Source organism: Mobula hypostoma, chromosome 18 (assembly GCF_963921235.1).
Source record: "Mobula hypostoma chromosome 18, sMobHyp1.1, whole genome shotgun sequence".
NCBI lineage: Eukaryota > Metazoa > Chordata > Chondrichthyes > Myliobatiformes > Myliobatidae > Mobula > Mobula hypostoma.
The window spans coordinates 12,117,734-12,139,893 of NC_086114.1; the positions used below are offsets into that span (position 1 = coordinate 12,117,734).

Consider the following 22,160-nt stretch of genomic DNA (forward strand, 5'->3'; position numbering starts at 1 on the left):
CAGTTGCCCATGCTGCAAGTCTCCCCTCTCCACGACACCAATGTTGTCCAAGGGAAGGGCATTAGGACCCTTACAGCTTGGCACCAGTGTCGTCACAGGGCAATGTGTGGTTAAGTGCCTTCCTCAAGGACACAACACGTTCCCTTGGCTGGGGCTCGAACTCGCGACCTTCAGGTCGCTAGTCCAATGCCTTAACCACTTGGCCACGTGCTCACATGGGTAATAGTATTAACATTTTAATTTAATAGACTGATTCCATGAAAAGAAGTTTCTCCTTTTGCTTGACAAAATTTCAGTAATGCAATATCTGTATACCATATATAAAGCCTAGCTACTGTTTAAAACTTGCAGGAGGCTCCCAGGTAATAAATTCCCATCAATACTTATCATATCCAAAAGATTACTACTAATATTAAATTCCTTCCACTATTTGTAAATGAAGATCTGTTAATAGGTTGCAATGTTGGATCTGGCAATCTTGCTTCACTCAGTGTGCTGCATAACATACTGTAAATATCAGTTTGTTACTTTTACCTGGAGTTGTTGAAGAACAGATCATAAAAACAATATGTCCTGCAATTTGGTACGTAGCTTGTGTCATCTGTCTTAGACTTCTGCTGGCACAATGTAGTCATGGTAGATATTGGAAAATGTGGAAATGACAAATGAAATATTGCAAATGAATATAATTTTAAATGTGTTTTTAGTTAAATGCACTACTTCAGGTGGTATTAACTATGACATCAAATAGTCAGAACCCCTACCTCAACACCAGAGGTTCCCAATCTGGGGTCCACAGATCTCTCAGTTAATGGTATTAAAAAGTTTAGGATCCGCTGGTTTTAGATTGAATCAGACCATTTCAGATCGAGTCTTTTGCATTACTTAAACATGCTTAGGCAAAGGATAGATTGCTTTCATTGACGATAGAAGTAAAGAGAATATTCATTGCACAACAAAATTATTCATTTGTGTTGTATTATACACACAGGGCCACTTTATTAGGTACAGAAGTGGAACCTGGTGTGGTCTACTGTTGCTGTAGCCTCTCCACAAGGCTCAACATGCTTGGCTGTGCATCAGTGATTGGTTAAAGCAGCAATTGAACCTCTAGACCCTGCCTGCATGCTTTTATGCATTGAGTTGCTGCCACATGATTAGCTGATATGATATTTCCATTAATGGACAGGTGTACCTAATAAAGTGGCCACTGAGTGTATTGTTAACAATTAGCTTAGTAATTGGTATGTTTTATTATCTGATTTTATTACAATTTTTTACTGATGAATATGAAATCAAGTACTTCATATTCTACTTTAAGCATTTGACATAAAAATGGTTACCTAAATCCTGGGTGGTGATTGTTATTGTTTCCTGTGGACACTGGAGGGTGCTCTTGCTTTCTATTCACACTTACTTTGGAAGCCATGTTGATGAAAGTTTATTTTAAGTAGAGATGGGTACAGGTTTCCCCTGCCATCCGAAGGTAGAGCGTTCCTATGAAATGGTTCATAAGCCGGAATGTCGTAAAGTGAAGAAGCAATTACCACTTATTTATATGGGAAAAATTTGTGAGCGTTCGCAGACCCAAAAATAACCTACCAAATCATGCCAAATAACACATAAAACCTAAAATAACAGTAACATATAGTAAAAGCAGGAATGATATGATAAATACACAGCCTAAGTAGAAATACTTTTCCACAATCATTGCCTGTACTGTTGTCCGTAGCGAAAATCTCACACAAGCACCGTCGGCAAAAACATGGTGCAAGCGCTCTCGGCAGAAAATCTCACGCAAGTGCTGTTGGCAAAAACACTCTGTCAGGTAACCTTTAAGCTATGAAGCTGCCAAATCATACTAAATAACACGTACAAATACACAGCCTATATAAAGTAGAAATAATGTATGTACAGTGTAGTATCACTTATGGGAATCGGGAAGACAGCGCCGAGCACACTGATGATGGTGTGTTAGACTGAGTCGTCGCAGGTTGGGGTGGTGCAGTGGCCCCCACCCTCTGGGCAGCGAACCGATACATTGCCGCGAAGCATGCAGTGGTGCGGCAGTAGCCGGGAGGCACACAGCACATCTTTAAGGAAAAATCCGAAATAAACAAGCTAATTAATTAGGTGCCGCCGGACACGTAATTGTCGGCCCAGATCAGAGGCGACGCAATCGGCAATTGCCTCTGATCTGGGCCAACAATTACATGTCGGGCGGCACCTAATTAATTAGCTTGTTTATTTCGGCTTTTTTTCTTAAAGATGTGCTGTGTGCCTCCCGGCTACTGCTGCATTCTCCGCGAATTGGTATCTGTCCGCCTGGGGGTTGGGGTGGTGGGACACTGGGGTGTCATCTCATCGTCATCTGTTTCCATTAGGGCGGCAGCTCATCTCCTATGACTGCCCGCCTCGATGTCGAGGTTCGTCGTCTGCTGTGGCTGATGTGGAAGGCTTGCTTGACTGCTGAGACTCGCGCATTTTTCTATCATACAGTTCTTTGTAAGCACTCAAGCCATCCTACAAATATCCCCTAAACCGATGTACCCTTTCAAAATTAAAGTCATACTTTATCATTGCAGCGAAAATCTCACGCAGCTGCTTCACGTTTAGTTTGCTACTGCATTTGGTTCCGATTGTTATCTTTTCCTCTTCCAATTGCATCAGCTCTTCATCTATCAGTTCTTGGTCATGGGATGCCAAAACCTCTTCAACATCATCTTCGTCAGCTTCCACAACCCAGACTCACCTTGTCCTTACTTAGCAAATAACAGGAATTCTGCAGATGCTGGAAATTCAAGCAACGCACATAAAGGTTGCTGGTGAACGCAGCAGGCCAGGCAGCATCTCTAGGAAGAGGTACAGTCGACGTTTCAGGCCGAGACCCTTCGTCCTGACGAAAGGTCTCGGCCTGAAACGTCGACTGTACCTCTTCCTAGAGATGCTGCCTGGCCTGCTGCGTTCACCAGCAACTTTTATGTGTATTGCTTGTCCTTACTTCGTTCACCACGATCGAAACGCTTAATTATGTCTAGTTTTACGCTAAGTGCAGGCTTTTCCGATACCTTAGAACTCATCTTGCAAACGGCTGCTCACAGGCACGTGTTTAAGCAATGCCAGTGAGAATGCCGTTCCAGTCCGGGGGAGAGCGGCTGCTTGGGGCGCGCACTGCCTTTTATTGCAGCCTGATTTTTTCGCGCGCTGATTTTTTATCGCGTGCTGCTTTTTTTCGTAACAGTGAAAATACCTTCTGTTAGTGAAAACAGGGAACTAATATAGATCTTTTGTAACAGTGAGGTTTCGTAAAGCAAACGTTCGAAAAGCGGGGGACACCTGTAACTATAGGTGACAAAGGGAGTTATAAAGTGAAATTTGGAGCTCACTTTGTCCAGTTTAAATCATTTGTTATAGGATATATTTTGATTAATTCCCATTGATGATAGTTGGGGATGCTGTTTGATCGTTCACTCAACTAGCCCCATGCAAAATAATCTTCTCTGCTTGGCATCATCAAGTTCAGAATAAATTTATTATCAGAGTATGTATATGTTACCAAATACTATCCTGAGATTCATTTTCTTGCAGGGGTTCACAGTGGTACAAGGTACAATAGTCAATGAAAAACTACACACAAAGACTGACAAACACTGCAAATACAAGAAGATACATAATAATAAATAAATAATGCTCAGAACATGAGTTGTTGGGTCCTTGAAAGTGAGTCCATAGGTTGCGTTCAATGATCAGTTCAGTGTTGTTTTGAGTGAAGTTGTCCATTCTGGTTCAAGAGTCTGATCGTTATTGACCATAAGACATAAGAGCAGAATTAGGCCATTTGGTCCATCAAGTCTTCTCCGCCGTTCAATCATAACTGATCCTTTTCTCCCCCGCTTCCTCAGCCCCATTCCCTGCCCTTACCCCCGTAACCTTTGATGCCCTGTCCAATCAAGAACCTATCAAGCTCTGCCTTAAATACACCCAACAACCTGGCCTCCACAACTGCCTGTGGTAACAAATTTCACAAATTCACCACCCTCTGACTGAAGAAGTTCTCCACATCTGTTTTAAATGGATGCCCCTCTATCCTGAGGCAGTGCCCTTTTGTTCAAGACTCCCCTGCCATGGGAAACATCCTTTCCACATCTACTCTTTCTCGGCCTTTCAACATTTGAAAGCTTTCAATGAGATCCCCCCCCCCACCAATTCTTCTAAATTCCAGCAAGTACAGACCCAGAGCCATCAAACGTTCCTTGCATGATAACCCTTTCATTCCCAGAGTCATCCTTGTGAACCTCCTCTGAATCCTCTCCAATGCCAGCACATCTTTTCTTTGATGAGGAGCCCAAAACTGTTCAAGATGAGGCCTCGCCAGTGTCTCATAAAGCCTCAGCATCACATCCCTGCTCTTGTATTCTAGACCCCTTGAAATGAATGCATTGCATTTGCCTTCCTCACCACCAACTCAACCTGCAAGTTAACCTTTATGGGTGTTTTGCACAAGGACTCCCAAGTCACTTTGCATCCCAGTTTTGGATTTTCTCCCTGTGTAGAAAATAGTCTTCACATTTATTTCTACTACCGAAGTGCATGACCATGCATTTTCCAACATTGTATTTTATTTGCCACTTTCTTGCCCATTCTCCTAATCTGTCCAAGTCCTTCTGCAGCCTTCCTGTTTCCTCAACACTACCTGTCCCTCCACTAATCTTCGTATCATCTGCAAACTTGGCAACAAAGCCATCTATTCCATTATCTAAATAATTGATATACAGCTTAAAAGAAGTGGTCCCAACACTGACCCCTGTGGAACACCACTAGGCACTGGCCGCCAACCAGAAAAGGATCTTTTTATTCCCACTCGTTGCCTCTTACCAATCAGCCAATGCTCAAACCATGCCAGAAACTTTCCTGTAATATCATGGTTATAGGATACTAATTATTCTTGAACCTGGTGGTATGAGACCCAAGGCTCCTGTACCTCCTTCCTGATGGTAGCAGTGATTCACATATTCATCGATAAGATTGACGTTTCCTTTAAATCGGAACAAAGAAGTTGCCAAATAAAGCACAAACCTTTTGTGTGAAACGGTTTTTGCATTGTAATAGTGCAATCTGCTGATCTTTTCCCAGACAAAATGCTTTTAGCTGGGAGATGCCTTTCTCAGCCTGTTTTATACTTTAATGATTTGTACTTCATTATATGTTGAAACATGTATGCCACACTTCAGGTCTCCCAGTGAGTGAATCTTAGATAAATTAATAAAATTCATTTGGATCCAAGCTGGGGTTAATTTAACTCTGAATGTGTGAACTTGGGCCTATTGGCTTCTGCTGGCAATAATTTTACTTGGCCATGTCTTGACCTGGTAATTTTGCTACCCTGCTGAGACAGGCTGGGTTTGATGTTGACAGTATTCTACCATTAGCCAACTTGCATTGTATTGCTCACAGATAAACAGCATTAAACATTTAGACATACAATTCTGTTCCCCAAACAGTCAGAATGCTGGTTATTATTGTTACTTGACCCATAACTCAATAATTTCATAATTGATTGGATGTGAAAAATATAATGAAACTCTGAAATCTATACTGTCTCATAAATTTCCTTTGCTGCATAAAGCAATTTATATTAAACCAGTTTAATTTGACAGGGTCATGTGGGTCTCTGTTTCTCATGCTCTCTCTCAATGTAAAATTGTTAAATCTGGAAATTTCTTATTAAATTGAGATGCTGTGTTTTAGTTGAAAATCAATAATTATTGATTGTTTTCAGTGAAACTAAACACCCTAAGATTAAAAATGTAGAATCAGAATTATAATAGTGTACCATGTATAGAACATCTTCCATGTGACCAGGCTTTAGTTATTTTAAATGTATTTTGTACTAATTTTCTTAAATTGTCTCTGAGAACTTACTCAAGTTTAGTGAAGCAGCAATCTGTTTCTAATATTACACTCAAAATTGCCATTCTTAGTGTATGTGCTTATTGAGTAGAGTTTGGGCAAAGCCTATAGCTTCCACAAAACGTAGAAATACTGGCTGTATTGAGAATTGCCAGATGATCTCATGTGGAGGAAGCAAGAATTTGTTCTATAGCCATTTATACCCAACGTTTAAATAGATCTCCTTCCAAATTAATATATTCCATCATTGTGATAATAAGTAAAATTGGTTGGAGTGGGGATAACCAGAAGGAGAGAGAAAGCAGAACACAATTTGTGAAAGTGAGTGTTATTTGAAGTTGGAAAATTCAATTTTCATTCTGTTGGGAAATTGGGCATTGATTTTCTAACTTGAGGTAACACAATCCCTGTATTCTTTTCTCTATCTGCTTGTCTTTCTGCCTCTCTCCTGGTAATCTAGTTTCATTCTCCTTCCCTACCTTGTTCTTTCTGCCTATCACTACACTCAATATCTTCTGGTTCTCCTCACATCTCTCCAAACTGGTTCCACTTATTTCCTTTCAGCTTCTGAGTGTACCTCAAACCTTCTCAAGTTGGCTCTATCTCCCTCTCCATCCTTCCTTCTCATCTCGCTTGATCTGTCCATCATCTCCCCCCTCACCTATCTCCTGTCCTCTGTGCCTCAACCCTCCCTGTTTTTTCTTGAGATTGCCTATCTCCATTTTACACCCTCAGTCCTGATGCAGGTCTTGACCTAATACATTGACTATCCATTTGCTTCTACTGAAGCTGCTTGAGTGGCTGAGTTCCTCCAGCAGTTTGTTTTCTCTACCTTTAAAGCCTATTGGTAGTTTGCTGTCTTCACTTTGGAAGATAGTAGAGACAATATATTGTGATTTCTTAAAATAGTTAGCAAATAGTAATAGTAGGTACCAGTGAGAAGTTTCAAAGCTCTTTAGTCATTTGTGATTAAAATTTGCTGAATTTAAGACATTTAAAGAGATAATTGAAAATGACTTCCGCAGCTGCTAAGATGTAACTCTGACCATAAAGCGTCATGAACACACTGCGAGTTAATAGACCTTGAAAATAGTTTGACTAAATGAAGTTGATAATGAATGTGAACTAAATATAAAGTCCTGGTTGGACTGCATTTATAAACAGCGAGACAGAATTAATATTTCATGACAATCACCCTTCAGCTGAACAGGAAACGCAAGAAAACCTGATGTTTAAAGGTGGTATAGAGAACAAAGGGAATGTCAGTGGTAGACCAAGATAACAGAATTGTTTTTGAACCATCTAGTGAATGAGGGCAGTTTTTTTAAAAAAAAAGGGAGAACTGCATCTGCAAAAAACCACAAGACATTGGAGCAGAATTAGGCTATTTAGCCCATCAAGTCTGCTCCTGCATTCGATTATGACCAATTTATTATCCCATCAGCCCATATCCTGTGTTCTTGCACACACTTATCAACCTATCCACCTTATCTTTTAATACACCCAATGACTTGGGCTCCATAGCTGACTGGTAAAACGCAGAGCTTAGTTGTCGGAAGTACCCAGCAACTGTGGAGAGAGAAGTCTGAGTTAATGTCAATAATGAGCATATGGGTTGATTGTTTGTAAAGATTTCCTTGTGCTTTTTTTTGGCTTCCTATTGGTTTGTGATTGTAGCATGATGTATTCTAGTCTTGTTTAGTATTTTATGCTTTAAAAATATTGTGCCTTCTAAGTTTAAAAACCAAATAGAATGTGATTTAGTGTTTTATGTTCTAGTAAACAATATAAAGTGTTTTGCTTAACACTCCTTGCTTGAAATTCAGTACAGTTGTGGAATAAAATGACCCAATGTGAATCAGCAGAACTTTCAGTAAAAATGACCAAATATTTTGTATCATTTGCTCAGGTGAATTATTAAGTTTTTCAGCGTGAGGTGCATTACCAGCCTACTACAAAAATGGTTTATTATATTTTTCGTGTTAACAGAAATGTAGCTGAACTGATTAAAGTTTGGGTGAATGCATACTTTACACTTTCGTACCCGATAGATTCTCAATTTGCTTTAAATGAACAGCAATTTAAAAAGAAAACACCAAATCATTGTTTTGTTTCCCAAATTGCGGGGATTTTGTTCCTGGTCTCATAATCAATAAGGGATGTGGGTGAGGTCAAGCTTCCAGTATTGCACAGATGAGGAGATTGTTGGGACTATTGATTGGAGGCCAAGGATGTCCGTGTGGGGACTGGACAGCTGATTCATGTGTAGTTTTAAAAGAAATAGCATGTAGGCTTTCATACAGTAGATTAAAGTATGAAATTTCATATAAATTACAAATTCCAGTTGTTTTTCTTTGCTTTTTTACTACATGGCAAGTATGAGCATTCTTAAAGATTCCATGTGTCCTATGTTCTGGATTAATAAATAGATATTATCTATTACCTGGTACTGACAATAAGAATCTGCTATATTCCTATATGTTTGTCAGCCCTGGGTAGCGTGACTGGAATTGAATCCCAGCATTGCACTGCCATTACTATTCTGTAGCTGGTTCAGAATGACCCCTGCATGTGGCTAATGGAGGGTAAAATTCCAAGATTCGTCTCTACAGTCATATCCTTCTCCCTCTGACTTGATTGACAGTTATTGAACGGTAACAAACAAGTGGTGTCATGGCTGGTTGATAACTGGGAGATGGAAGATGACCTTTCCATTAGCCAACTGGTACCTTGGTCTGTGCAGTAAGATAAGATTACATGCACATAATTTTCTATCTAATATTCTTGGTGAAACTGACTTTATTATCAAACACATCTTTTGCAAATTGGAATTAACTTTATACTATTCGTACCAAGTTATGCTTAATGGAAGAAGCACCTTGTAGTTGAAATTAACTTAAGTGGAGCAGATTTTAGCAGGCTAATAGATGTAACCAGCTGTCTAATTGTGTTGTGTATATAGTTTTATTGTCCATTTCATCATTAAGTTTATCTTCTAATAGTTGGAGTAGCAACATTGCTGGTTTGAAACCTATTCAGCCAGTCATTATCATGCTCTATCTACAGTCTGTTTAGATTTAACTTAAATAACTTGCCATCAACTGAGCTGTAGTGGAGCGTGTATCAAGCTTCAAATTCCTTGGTGTCCACATTTCCGAGGATCTCACCTGTTCCCTGAACGCCTCCATCCTGAACAAAAAGGCGCAACAGCGCCTTTACTTCCTGCAGAGCATCAAGAAAGCTCACCTCTGTCCCAGGATACTGATGGACTTTTACTGCTGTACCATTGAGACCATACTCACCAACTGCATCTCAGTGTGGTATGGCAATCGTATCGGACCGCAAAGCACTCCAGCGTGTGGTGAAAACTGCTCAGCGGATTATCAGCACCCAATTGCCCACCATTGAGAACATCTACCATAAACACTGCCTGGGCAGGGCGAAAGGCATTATCAAGGATGCATCTTACAAGCAGTATTGCACCCATATTGTACTGTCTCAGTACTTTTATATTTGTGTGCTGTAACACTTACTTTTTATTTGCAGTTATTTTATAAATAACACTATTCATTGCATTTCTGGTCAGATGCTAACTGCATTTCATTGGCTTTGTATCTGTACTCGGCACAATGACAATAAAGTTGAATCTAATCTAATCTAATGTCCTGGGCCTTTACGTATTGGTAGCAAAGAAGAATTCTTCACTGTAGTTAAATATTTAGGTAACAAAGTTGAGGAGATCCAGGGCATGACTCAAACATTAATTGAAACATATGACCAAATATTAATAATTACCTGTGTATTTTACCTATGTGTTGAGCTTGGTTTGCAGAACAAAATTGCAAGTGATCTAACTATACTGATCAGAATTCATGGTATCCAAAATGCTTGGACATGCAAGCAGATGTGGTATTGGTACTATAGAGATTGAGCTACAGTATTCCTTCACCTTATGTTGGAACATAACTTTGACAGTGTGTTCCCTTGAGTATTCTGACCACATTTGATTTAATCCCAGCTGTACAAGCATTTATGTGGTCACTTTGAAACATGTGAGCTTGCTGTAATTTTCAGTTTCACTATCTCCTGTCTTCAAACCAGGTGAATATTCATGAGGTGATTGTGTTATCTATTTGGCCATCAATTTCCAATTCAGTTTCTAATGACTTGTATACTTATGATACTATGACCCTTTGTCTTATGCCCTTTAACTTTGTGGTTCACTGCTTTGAAGTGAGTTTACATTATGCACAGTTCATAACGATTTTTATCTGTGTGATCATCAGATGTAGAAAACTACTGTGTATTATGATTAGAAACTTGCAGGTGATTAGTTAAACAGCATTTGAAATGGTTAGGTAAACATGTTTTCATTCTGTCATGTTCTTTGTGTTTGTTAGGGATTTAGTTTTAAACAGAAGGGAGCCATACCTTAAAATGTTAAAGTTCAAGGACTTTATCACAAAGTAACATCATGTCAAGTGTTCTGAAGCGTGGGGACGAACACTAAATATCTACCAATATGATTGCATGAGCATTGATTTCTCTAACTTCTGGTAATTTATCGTCCCTTCCCCTTCCCTCTTTTTCCATTCTTCATTCTGATTCCTCTCACTCCTTCTCATCAACTGTCCATCGCCTCACCCTGGTGCCCCTCCTCCTTCCCTTTCTCTAATGGTCCACTGTCCTCTCCTATAAGATTCCTTCTTCAGCCCTTTAGCTCCCAGCTTCTTACTTAATCTCACCCACCTTCCCGCTCACCTGGCATCATCCATTACTTAACAGTTTGTTCTCTTTCCCCTCTCCACCACCTTATTCTGGCTTCATCCCCCTTCCTTCCTAGTCTTGGCTCAAAATGTCAATTGTCTATTCTTCTCCATAGATGCTGCCAGACCTGTTGAGATCATAGATGCTGCCAGTCTTCCAGAACTTTGTGTGTGTTCCTCAAGAGTTCCAGTATCTGTAGAATCTCTTGTGTTTACCAATTTCTTATAAATGTATTGGGACTTAGATCTTGGCAATGCCTGTATTTTTCTTGTGGGTGTTGTTATTCAGTTTCTCCTTTAAGTCTTCCTGTACTGAAGTTTGTTAAGGACACAGGGGGCACAGTTCTTTGGATGTTGGCCAACTTCTGGCATCTCACCAAGTAGCAAATCTCCATTTTTGAGCAGATGCATTGGCTGTAACTGGTTGACTGACCATCACTAAGTTTAATTTCTGTACACATGAACCGTTTAATCCATGACATTTGTTTCTGAAAATGTCTGTTTATTTAAACTGTACTCAGTTGTTAACAATAGACGTCAGCTTGGCTCATTTTAACATACTTGTGAATAAAAAAAATACAGCTTGAAACACCTCTCTGGAGTTTACAATAGTGTAGAACAGAAAGAGGATGTGTTGTTGAAGAGTGCTTAACTTTGGGTGCAATGTTAAACTGATGCTTTGCCTCTTTGTTCTAATCTATAAAATATCCTGTGTTTCTTTGTATTTACTGTGAATGCCCACAGGAAAATAAATCTCAGGTTCTATTTGGTGACATATATGTACTATGATAATAAACTTACTTTAAACTTTTGAAATAACGTCATTACTTGCCTACATCTACCGAATTTCAAGATAGTTAATTGTAAATAGAACTCCAGATTGTAGTGAAACACAAATGCAAGTTAATCTTTTGATTTGAGCACAAAAGTCAATTATCATGTGAAGAAAATGTTCGCAATATAACCCATAGTTTTATTCCTGACTGAATACCTCTATAAAAATAGTGTTCAAGTTAAAGACAAACTTTAAGTTGCAACTTAGGAGAATCTCTTAAGGCTCAAGTTCTTCATGAACTTACATGTGAAGCTAAGTTATGTCCTTGACACTTTTAAATTGATCATGTTTAAGGCTGTTGGATTATTGCAATGTGACATCAATAACTGACAAGACCATTGGTCTGGGTGTAAAGCCACCGAAGAAGCTTTGAATATGTTGTTAATTCCAGATATTTTTCCACTGGTCTGTGAAATTAATTGTATTGCCCTAATTAATTATAAACCCAACTCATTTCAGCTCATTGTTTGGACAGTTTACTTCTGAGTCACTATTAGACTTTTATCCCCTTAAATATTTAAAAATTAACTTCATTTGTCACATGTAAGTTGACTAGAGCTTTGTATGAGGTTGCCTATTATATAGCTTATACTGTATCATGGAACAGCCCTCTCTGTTTCTACTGCAGTCTGTTTCAACTGAAAAGTCCTCGCTGAGCTCTGTTGGGGAGAAGAACGCCGTTGAGAAGAGTCCAACGAAAGGCCGGCAGCTCCGGAAGATTGACTTGAGAGCACGCTACTGGGCATTTCTGTTTGACAACCTTAGACGAGCAGTGGATGAGATTTATGTCACTTGTGAGTCAGACCAGAGTGTAGTGGAATGTAAGGTATGAGATTTTCTTTCCATATTGCTGTTGCTTGTTAGATAATTTTACTCTAATATAGTCCAATTTTTGACTGATATTTTGAAAGTATTTGTTTTGGACAAAGTTCCTCTATGGAATCAGATATGCTTATCACTACAAAAGGAGTGACAGTGTGAAGGTGCTGTTTATAATCATATTGCATACATAATTTGCTGTAACTTATGTACAGAATAAGTAATATCTTAGATCTAATGGCACTCTGAAATTATAACAGTTTGGTGGACGTTTCAATAAAAATAAGTAATCTAAGTTATTAAATGGAACCATAGTACTAATTTTTGTAATTAAAATACTGCACTTATGTGTGAATATACAAAATAAATTTTGAAAGAGGAATGGTAACTTGTTCAGACCATGCAGAATTTGGCTCTTTGTTGATTCCAGTTCATTTCGATGAAGAACATGTTCACTGTTGCTTTGTTTTATGAATGGAGACCTTTGTAGTTCTAGCAGCACAGATATTCTGATGCTATGATTATCAAGGCATTGCCAATTTTTATACCATTTTTATGCTTGCAATCATACCTACCTGTATAGCATTTACAAGTTGTATTATCCATCAACTATGCATGTCAGCTAAGTAACTAGGAGGAAAGAGGTTGTTTGCTACGATAGAGATATTGAGTTATTCGTGTCCACTTGTCAGGCGAATGTACCTATTTGATGGCATTGCATAATTATTTTAGTTTTGAGCTGAGTAGAGACTATTCAGTGATTTTTTTTTCCCCCTTCCTGGCTAATTGAAGTTGATTTTATGGGAGGCCTAGCCTGCTGGTTGTAAATGAATCCATTGATTGTCTCCAGTAGATGGCAGCATTGAGGCTTGGGGTTTTTTCTTCTGGACATTCCTGTGTTTCCTGCTTAATGTCTGAATTGGGCTTTTAACCCTTACAAGCAGGCAGCATATCAGAACATTCCTGCATTTATGTCTGATTATAAAGTGAGATTGATGAGCAGTTTTAAACTAGTGCATGGGTGGCGTCCAGTTCTCTGGTGCATTTTCTGCCCAGATTTTGATAATTTTGTTTTTATTGGAAAATATTTTCAGAATCTCTGGTTAATTCACCTTCTAAGTTGACTGTCACAATTTTTGACAGAGGTTTAGCTACATCCATCATTGCACACCTGTGGACTAGTAGAACCATAAGACAATAGGAACAGAATTAGGCCATTGAGTCTGCTCTGCCATTCTATCACAGCTGATTTATTTTCCCTCTCAACCCCATTCTTCTGCCTTCTCCCCATTACCTTTGACACCCTTGCTAATCAAGAACCTATCAACCTCTGCTTTAAATATTCAATAACTTGGCCTCCTCGGCCATCTGTGGCAATGCATTTCAGAGATTCACCACCCTCTGGCTAAAGAAATTCCTCCTCATCTTTGTTCTAAAGGAATGTCCTTTTATTCTGAGGCTGTGCTCTTTGATCCTGGACTGCTTCACTACTGGAAACATACTCTGCATGTCCACTCTATCTAGGCCTTTCAATATTTGATAGGTTTTAATGAGAATCCCCCCCCCCCCACTCTTCTAAATTCCAGTGAGTACAGGTCCAAAGCTATCAAATGGCCCTCATACATTAACTCTTTCATTCCTGGGATCATTCTTGTGAATTTTCTTTGGATCTAGTTGTGCTGAATAAGAGAGCAATTTTGGTGCTCAGTTCAAAGTTGTAAATTGTGCACAGGTGGCGGGGGGGGGACGGGGTGTGGAACTGCTGCTTTATAGCTTTACAGCTTAGTTGGTAGTTAGTTTCTCATAATCAAAAGGTTATGGGTTCAAACCTTGCTCTTGCATGTGAGCATCAAATCTAGTTTGACACTTTATCAAAGTGTTGCATTTGGTTGTTGGAAGAGCTATTCTTTGACTAGACTTTAAAAGTGTGTATCCATCTGCAGGTTTAATAGGAATTTTAAAAATCGCAGGTTCGCAAGTTATTTGGTAGCCTTGGTCAACATTTCTTCATTCATCCAGCCTTGGTATAGATTGTCAAAGTGGGCATTCAACTAATTTGCCGTATATGGGATTGTCTTGTGTTAAGTGTCTGTTATGTCCATCCACTAGAACATAAAAATAAATAATTTGTGAGTTAATAATGTGTTTTGGAATATTCTAAGATCAAGTCAAGATATCATATATGCACTTTTTTTTAATAGATTGATCATTCAGAAACATTTTTATGGTAGTTTATGGTAGTTTTTACACTGTAAAAATGTGTCCAATTTTTTTATGGGGAACCAGTGAAAAATCTGATGCTAGGTTCATTACTGACAAGGATACATTTGTCTCGTTGGAATGAATCATTAAAGCCAATGTATTGATTGGTACAGAATTCTCTATTTTGTCTGGACACAGCTAAATGGTGGCTATTATGACAAAAAAAACTTCTCTCTTGCACCCCAGCATAGTGTTGAATTTCACTTTATTTCATGAAGGGAAGCTCAGTGATCAATTTTCATGTATGTGAAAATCATTAGCAAATATATTGCTGCCCATCTCGTGATTAAGGGATAATCATATCCTTTCCTGTGAATCAGTTTTGTAAGCTCACTCTGGGTGCTCCGGTCTTCTTGCGCATTCCAAAGGTGTATGGGTTAGTAGATTAATTGGTCATATGGGTGTAATTGGGTGGTGAGAGCTTGTTGGGCTGGAAGGGCTTGTTACTGTACTCTATCTCTAAAGGAAGAACATTGGGAGTCCTATCCTGCTCTGTGTAGCTGTGTTGAGTAGAGGACCTGCTGGCTCTAAATTCCAGCTTGCCATCCGGTTTTTCATAATTCATTTAATTAGTTCTGATAACTCATAAAATCATTTTGTATTTGTAAGACTAATTTTCAGCTGGTTTTTAAAGACAGTCAGTCATTGAAGATTTACATCATGGCACCAGACTGATATTCTTTCTGCAATATGCAGAATATGAAACAATTGTTTGAGAAATAGACTCCAGCCACTTGAAGTGTATAACTCTGAGATCTGCCAATATATCAGTTATTTTGTTATGGAACATAAATCCGCTCTGAAGATAGGAATGTATTCTAGGAGTTAACAATGATCTCGTGTGTTTGTTTAATTTAGACAGATATGTACATGGCTCATTTTGCTTTTTAATAGAAGGCATGTTTGATTATTGATTGCAGTATAATTCTGTCAATCAGTATAATATCATATGTTCAGCTGACAGGGACTCTGGTGCCTGGTTGTGGTTGGAAGTACATATGGGAGAATTGTGGTTAGGTGGTAGATGGGTTAGTTGTGTAAGAAGATCAGCTGTTTTGTACATATTTCTTTTCTACCTCTGGACTGTGCCTTAGGCTGTACAAAAGTATTTGCTGTTAATGGTTCAAAATCCACAAATTTAAACCACAAAATGCATTCACTGTGAGTAGCTTGAAGCTCCAGGCTAATGGATCCGATGATAAATGACAATGAAAGCCTTTGGGGATGCAGAACAATTTCTCTCACATGGCCAGGTTACCCTGAAGGCTTCATAAACACGCTCTTTAGCAATAACTACACATGGTGTGTTTGATGTCAAACAGGTCATTTTACTACCAGTAGTTCTCTCTGCTGTTTCTGGCTATTCTATCTCTATGCAGAACTATGGGGAATGACAGGTGCTAATGTTACAATTAGATTTTCCTTGCTGTGTACCACCTATTAAATAGTCTGGAATATATAGTGAAATGTCAAATGATGAAACAGAATTACATTCCTCAGAAGTGGCCAAACCACAGTCATCAGTTTGAAGCAATGGAAAATATTTATTTATGCAGTCACATGTTATGAAGCATTCTAGTAATATGCTTATCATAAAAGTAGAACAAGATGAAGTTCCTTTGAAGTTGCTTTCCGCTGTGTGCCTCAAAGCAGCAGTTATTGGGATTGGCTTATTATTGTCACATGTACTGAGAAACAGTTAAAAGCTTGTCTTGCATACTGCTCATACGGATCAAATCATTACACAGTGCATTGATGTAAAATAAGGTAAAACAATAATAATGCAGAATAAAGTGTAGCAGCTACAGAAAAAGTGTAGTGCAGGTAAACAGTAAGATCAAGATCATAATGAGGTAGATTTGCAGTAGAGTCCATCTTGCTGTACTAGGGAACCATTTAATAGTCTTATAACTGCAGGGTAGAAGTGTACTTGAGCCTGATGGCATATGCTTTGAGGCTTTTGTGTATTCTGCCCTTTGGGCGGGGGAGATGAGGGAATGTCCGGGGTGGCTGGGGTTTTTAATTATGCTGGTTGCTTTACTGAGGCTATGAGGAGTATAGACAAGGGTCCACGGAGAGGAGACTGGTTTCCATGATGCGCTGGGCTGAGTGTCCATACCTCTGCATTGTCTTGCAGTCATATGCGGAGCGGTTGCCATACCAAGCTGTCATACATCCAAATATGATGTTTTCTATTATTGGTTGCTACATTCCCTTTTTAAAAAAAAATTAACTGGAACCAAGTCTGAAGTGTTTAAGCTGATATCACCAGATGGTGGTGTGCATGGATGTAGCAGCCACTCTATCTCCAACCAACGGTGAAATTCCTTGTCCTGTCTTTTCTATGACCGAAAAACATTGCTGGACATTAAGAACGCTAAGATCTGCAAGTCTACTTTACTAGTAAGTGGAATAACGAAGGTCCTGCACAGTTACGGACTAATGTGGGGAGCAGGCTCTCGCTCCATGCCTCGGTCTGCTACAGCAACTCAGGGAAGCTGTCAGAAGCAGTGCACTGGAACTGGAGAATTGTGGTTTCCACAGTGGTTAAAGCGAGACTTAAAGAAAATTCAAGGAAGCCTGTGCTGCTGTCGATTCTACTCACTAATGTCCGATCGCTGGAAAATAAACTGGATTACCTTCATCTGTGTCTGAACCAGAAGGAGATGAGGGACTGTTGCTCACTTGTCCTGACAGTAACGAGGCTTCAAGACACCATTCCAGAGTCGACCATCCAGCTAGAAGGCGTAATCTCCTTTCAGGTGGATAGAAATGCTGTGACCTCTGGCAGGATCTGTGGAGGAGGTCTGTGTGTCTACATTAATAAGAACAAGTGTGTGACTGCCTCAGTAGCAATGGCCCACTACTCAATGCAGTTAGAGATTTTAGTGGTAACGTGCAGGCCCTTCAGTCCTGCAGGACTTCTTCAAAAGCAGGGATTGGAGCATATTCAGAGAGGTGGCTACTGACAATCATCATTGATGACTGTGCAGGATCGGAGACTTGCTACATAAGAAAGTGCATTGAGGATACTACAGTGATTGAACACTACATTGCCAGGGCAAACCAGAAACCATGGCTGTCTGCAGAGGTTCGTGCACTGCCTGGGGACGGGGACACTGCCTTTAGATCAGAGGACAGGAAGACTCTCACGTCAGCAGAAGTCGTGCTCTCCCATGCCATCGTGAAGGCAAAATGTGAGTACACGCTGAAAATCCACAGACACCTTTATGACACCAGGGCTAAGAGGTGCATGTGGCAACGTATAGAAGCCATAACAGATTACGTCCACCCTACATGACAATGAGAATGGCACCTCCCTTCATGATGGGATGAATGTTTTCTATGCACGATGTGACATTGAGGAATGCATCCTCTCTTCCGAAGGAAAAGGTATCCTACCTGGCCGCAGCCAAGGTGAGGAGGACCCTAACTAGGGTAAACCCATGCAAAGCTGCAGGGCCAGTCAATATACCTGGTCAAGTGCTAAGGGACTGTGGCCCAGTTAAGGTTTCTTAACTGACATCTTTAATATATTTCTGGAACAGTCCACTGTCCCTTCAGGCAACATTCTGGTGTCCAAGAGAATAATGGTAACTGGCCTAAATGAACACTATCTAATAGCACTGATTCAAATAATCATGAAGTGTTTTTAACAGCTGGTAATGGATCATATAAAATCCCACCTTCCAGCTACATTTGACCCTCTCCAGTTCGCCTACCACACAGATCAGTCCTCTGATGATGCCATAGCCTCAGCCCTCACTCTGTCCTGTCCCACCTAGAAAATGATGCCTCGTACGCCAGGATGTTGTACACCAACTTCATTCCAGAGTCTGGTGGGTAAACTGTCCTCATTGGGACTCAACACCTCTCTCTAACAGGATCTTGGACTTGTTGATGGTAAGATCCCAGTTAGTCCGAGTTGGCAGCGACATCTCAAACTCTACATCACGCTGAGCACTGGTGCTCATTCCGCCTCTGCTCATGCTGCTGACTCACAATTTCAGTGCCAGAATCAGCTCATCGCATCATGTAGTTCGCTGATGATACTACAGTCGTCGGCCTCATCGCCACCAATGAGTCGGCATGCAGAGAGGAGGTAGAGAGGCCTGTCGAACGGTGCAAGAGCAGTAACCTGAGTCTCAGCGCAGACAAGACAAAAGAGATGATTGTGGACTTCAGGAAGGCACAGGTCGACCCACACTCTATTGCAAATTGACGGCTCTGCCACGGAGCAAGTAAAGAGCACAAAGTTCCTTGGTATACACATAACAGACAATCTACCTTGGACCCACAACACCTTCTCACTAGTCAAGAAGGCATAACAGCACCTGCACTTTCTGAAGAAATTGAGGTGTGCGAAGCTTCCCACCCCCATGATAACAACTTCCTATAGGAGCACCAGCTAGAGTGTCCTGTCCATCTGCATCACTCTGTAGTACGGAAGCTGCAAGGCATCGGACCAAAAGACCCTACAGAGGAGAGCAAAAACCGCCAAGGGAATCAAAAGGATCTCCCTCCCTCCCACCACCATTTGTGACATTTACCAAGAGTGCTGCAGACAAGGGGCCCAAAGCATTGTTGAGGATCCCTACCACCCATCCCACAATCTTTCTAACAGTAGTGGGTCAAAGAGGAGGTACAGAAGTATCAGGACAAGGACCACCAGACTGGGTAACAGCTTCATCCCTCAGGCTGTGAGACTAATGAATACCCTGCCACCACTGAGTTCTCGTCATTAGGACTGCAAGTTGTTTACTGTTTACCTGTGCTGCACTTTACTACCTGCATTTGAACTATATTTTATTAAACTTATTTATAGTATATTTTGGTTTATGTGCTATGTGTGATTTGTGTTGTATGGGTGTACTGTGGTCTGGAGGAACACGGTGTCATTTGGTTGTATATATGTACAGTCAGATGACAACAAACCCCACCAGCCTCCGGGTCCAACATATTATTCTCCGTAACTTCCGCCACTTCCAACGGGATCCCACCACTAAGCACATCTTTCCCTCCCCCCGTCTCTCTGCATTCCACAGGGATCGCTCCCTACGCAATTCCCTTGTCCATTCGTCCCCCCCATCCCTCCCCACTGATCTCCCTCCTGGCACTTATCCGTGTAAGTGGAACAAGTGCTGCACATGCCCTTACACTTCCTCCCTTACCACCATTCAGGGCCCCAAACAGTCCTTCCAGGTGAGGCAACACTTCACCTGTGAGTCGGCTGGGGTGATATACTGCGTCCGGTGCTCCCAATGTGGCCTTTTATATATTGGCAAGACCCGACGCAGACTGGGAGACCACTTTGCTGAACATTTACGCTCTGTCCGCCAGAGAAAGCAGGATCTCCCAGTGGCCACACATTTTAATTCCACATCCCATTCCCATTCTGACATGTCCATCCACGGCCTCCTCTACTGTAAAGATGAAGCCACACTCAGGTTGGAGGAACAACACCTTATATTCCGTCTGGGTAGCCTCCAACCTGATGGCATGAACATCGACTTCTCTAACTTCCGCTAATGCCCCACCTCCCCCTTGTACCCCATCTGTTACTCATTTTTATACACACATTCTCTCTCTCACTCTCCTTTTTCTCCCTCTGTCCCTCTGAATATACCCCTTGCCCATCCGCTGGGTCCCCCCGCCCCCTTGTCTTTCTTCCCGGACCTCCTGTCCCATGATCCTCTCGTATCCCCTTTTGCCTATCACCTGTCCAGCTCTTGGCTCCATCCCTCCCCATCCTGTCTTCTCCTATCATTTTGGATCTCCCCCTCCCCCTCCAGCTTTCAAAGCCCTTACTCACTCTTCCTTCAGTTAGTCCTGACGAAGGATCTCGGCCTGAAACGTCGACTGCACCTCTTCCTACAGATGCTGCCTGGCCTGCTGCGTTCACCAGCAACTTTTATGTGTGTTGCTTGAATTTCTAGCATCTGCAGAATTCCTGTTGTTAACAAACAAACTTAATTTTGAAAAAAGGGGTTAAAGTCTCTGAATCACCCAGCATAACACACCCTTGAGTAGAGAGTGGAATGAAAAGTATTACTACTACAACGGCATGGCATTGTCACTCTTGAGTCAAAAGTTAGTGAATTCTAGACTGATGCTCCATTGTGGTAGTGAGTGATATAATGGAGGTGCATATTCAGAGTGGGACAATGGAGATTCCATCCATTCTGTCAGGTGCATTTAAAGAGAAGGCAAATGGGTGCCCAGCCCAATATTTATCCCTCATTCAACGTTACTAAAATAGATTCCCATATCTATGTGTAAGCCTAGGTGGTTCTAAGGTAAAGACATGTTTGGCACAGCTTTGTGAGCCAATGGGCTTGTATTGTAATATATTCTATATTTCTATGTTTTTATCACCTTACGACTTGTCATCAACAGCCAAATTTGCTGCTGCAATTTTTTTCAACAACATGTTTCAAAGGTATTTAATTTTCTGCGAAACACCTTGTGATATCTTGACATAGTTGTAGAAAACAGTTATAATATATTTCTTTAAGATTATGATCAGGACTGCTGTTAAGTAAGCCCTGTCTTGAATTTATAAAGGCTGTCATTTAATTTTAAATGAAGATTAAAGTTCATAGTTCTGTCAATAGGCTTGACTCTTTGGTTGAGCTTCGGGTATGGGGAGAACTCAAACTACTCTGTCATCTGAGAAATGTCATCGATGACTTGAATTTGGTCTCAAGCTGTTCTCAAGTGACTGACTGGTATATAAAATTTGTCCTGTTGGCTTGTATCTATGAATTAAGATCCTTGATTTGATTAACTTTTTTGAGGCGCAGGATGAACAAGTGTTTTCAAGTTTGGAAATATTCTGGGGTTGTGGCATATTTACTGGTGGCCACAGTTTGTTGGTTCTGTGTTGAAGTGAGCCTTAAAGTCATGAGGCAATTATTTAGTTCCGTGATGGGATACTAGGGGTGGGGAGGTTTACTGAAACTCCATATTAATTGATTCTTGACAGAAAAGCCCAATTGCACAATATTGTTCCTCTGATTGGCCTTGCAGAAGGTGGTGTACAAACAGTCTTGGATTCAGTCACGCATTGCCAGAACTGTCCCACTCGCTTGGGAAAACCATATCTTCTTTAATAAAAAGGCTGGACAGAGGATGTATGTACTTGTGGCAGCTGGTAAAATTCCATCTTCCCCAGAACATGGTGATGTGATTCTATGCTGCCATCGCAGAGAGCGTCTTCATATCAGCCATGACTGTCTGATTTGGTGCAGCATCCTCTCATAATATATGAAAGCTACAGTGAACTGTCAGATCAATAGAAAAGCTCATTGGCTACAGTCTTCCATCGCTGCAGGACTTGTATGTGTCCAGGAAAAAGAAGATGGTAGGATAATTCATTGCAGACACTACCTACCCAGCAAACTGCCTATTCTAAAAGCTCTATTCTGGAAAGCGCTATAGGGATGTTAAAACAAAAACTTCGTACCATCCTTAAAGTGTCTTCCCCAGCAGGTAATTTCATCAACCATTCTAGTTAGCCACCCCTGTCCCTTTTATTTGTTATCTCAGTCACTGCACTGTCTAGTCCT

General features: G+C 40.6%; 1 protein-coding gene across 2 annotated transcripts in view; it reads left to right on the forward strand.

Moving 5' to 3' along the window:
• The window catches only part of scaper (S-phase cyclin A-associated protein in the ER), a 364,073-nt gene that overhangs the window by 25,246 nt on the left and 316,667 nt on the right, over positions 1–22,160 (forward strand). For both annotated transcript variants that reach the window (XM_063070449.1, XM_063070450.1), the window contains exon 4: positions 12,140–12,337. In XM_063070449.1, coding sequence (XP_062926519.1) covers positions 12,140–12,337 — 198 coding nt within the window. The remainder of the gene's footprint in view (positions 1–12,139; positions 12,338–22,160) is intronic.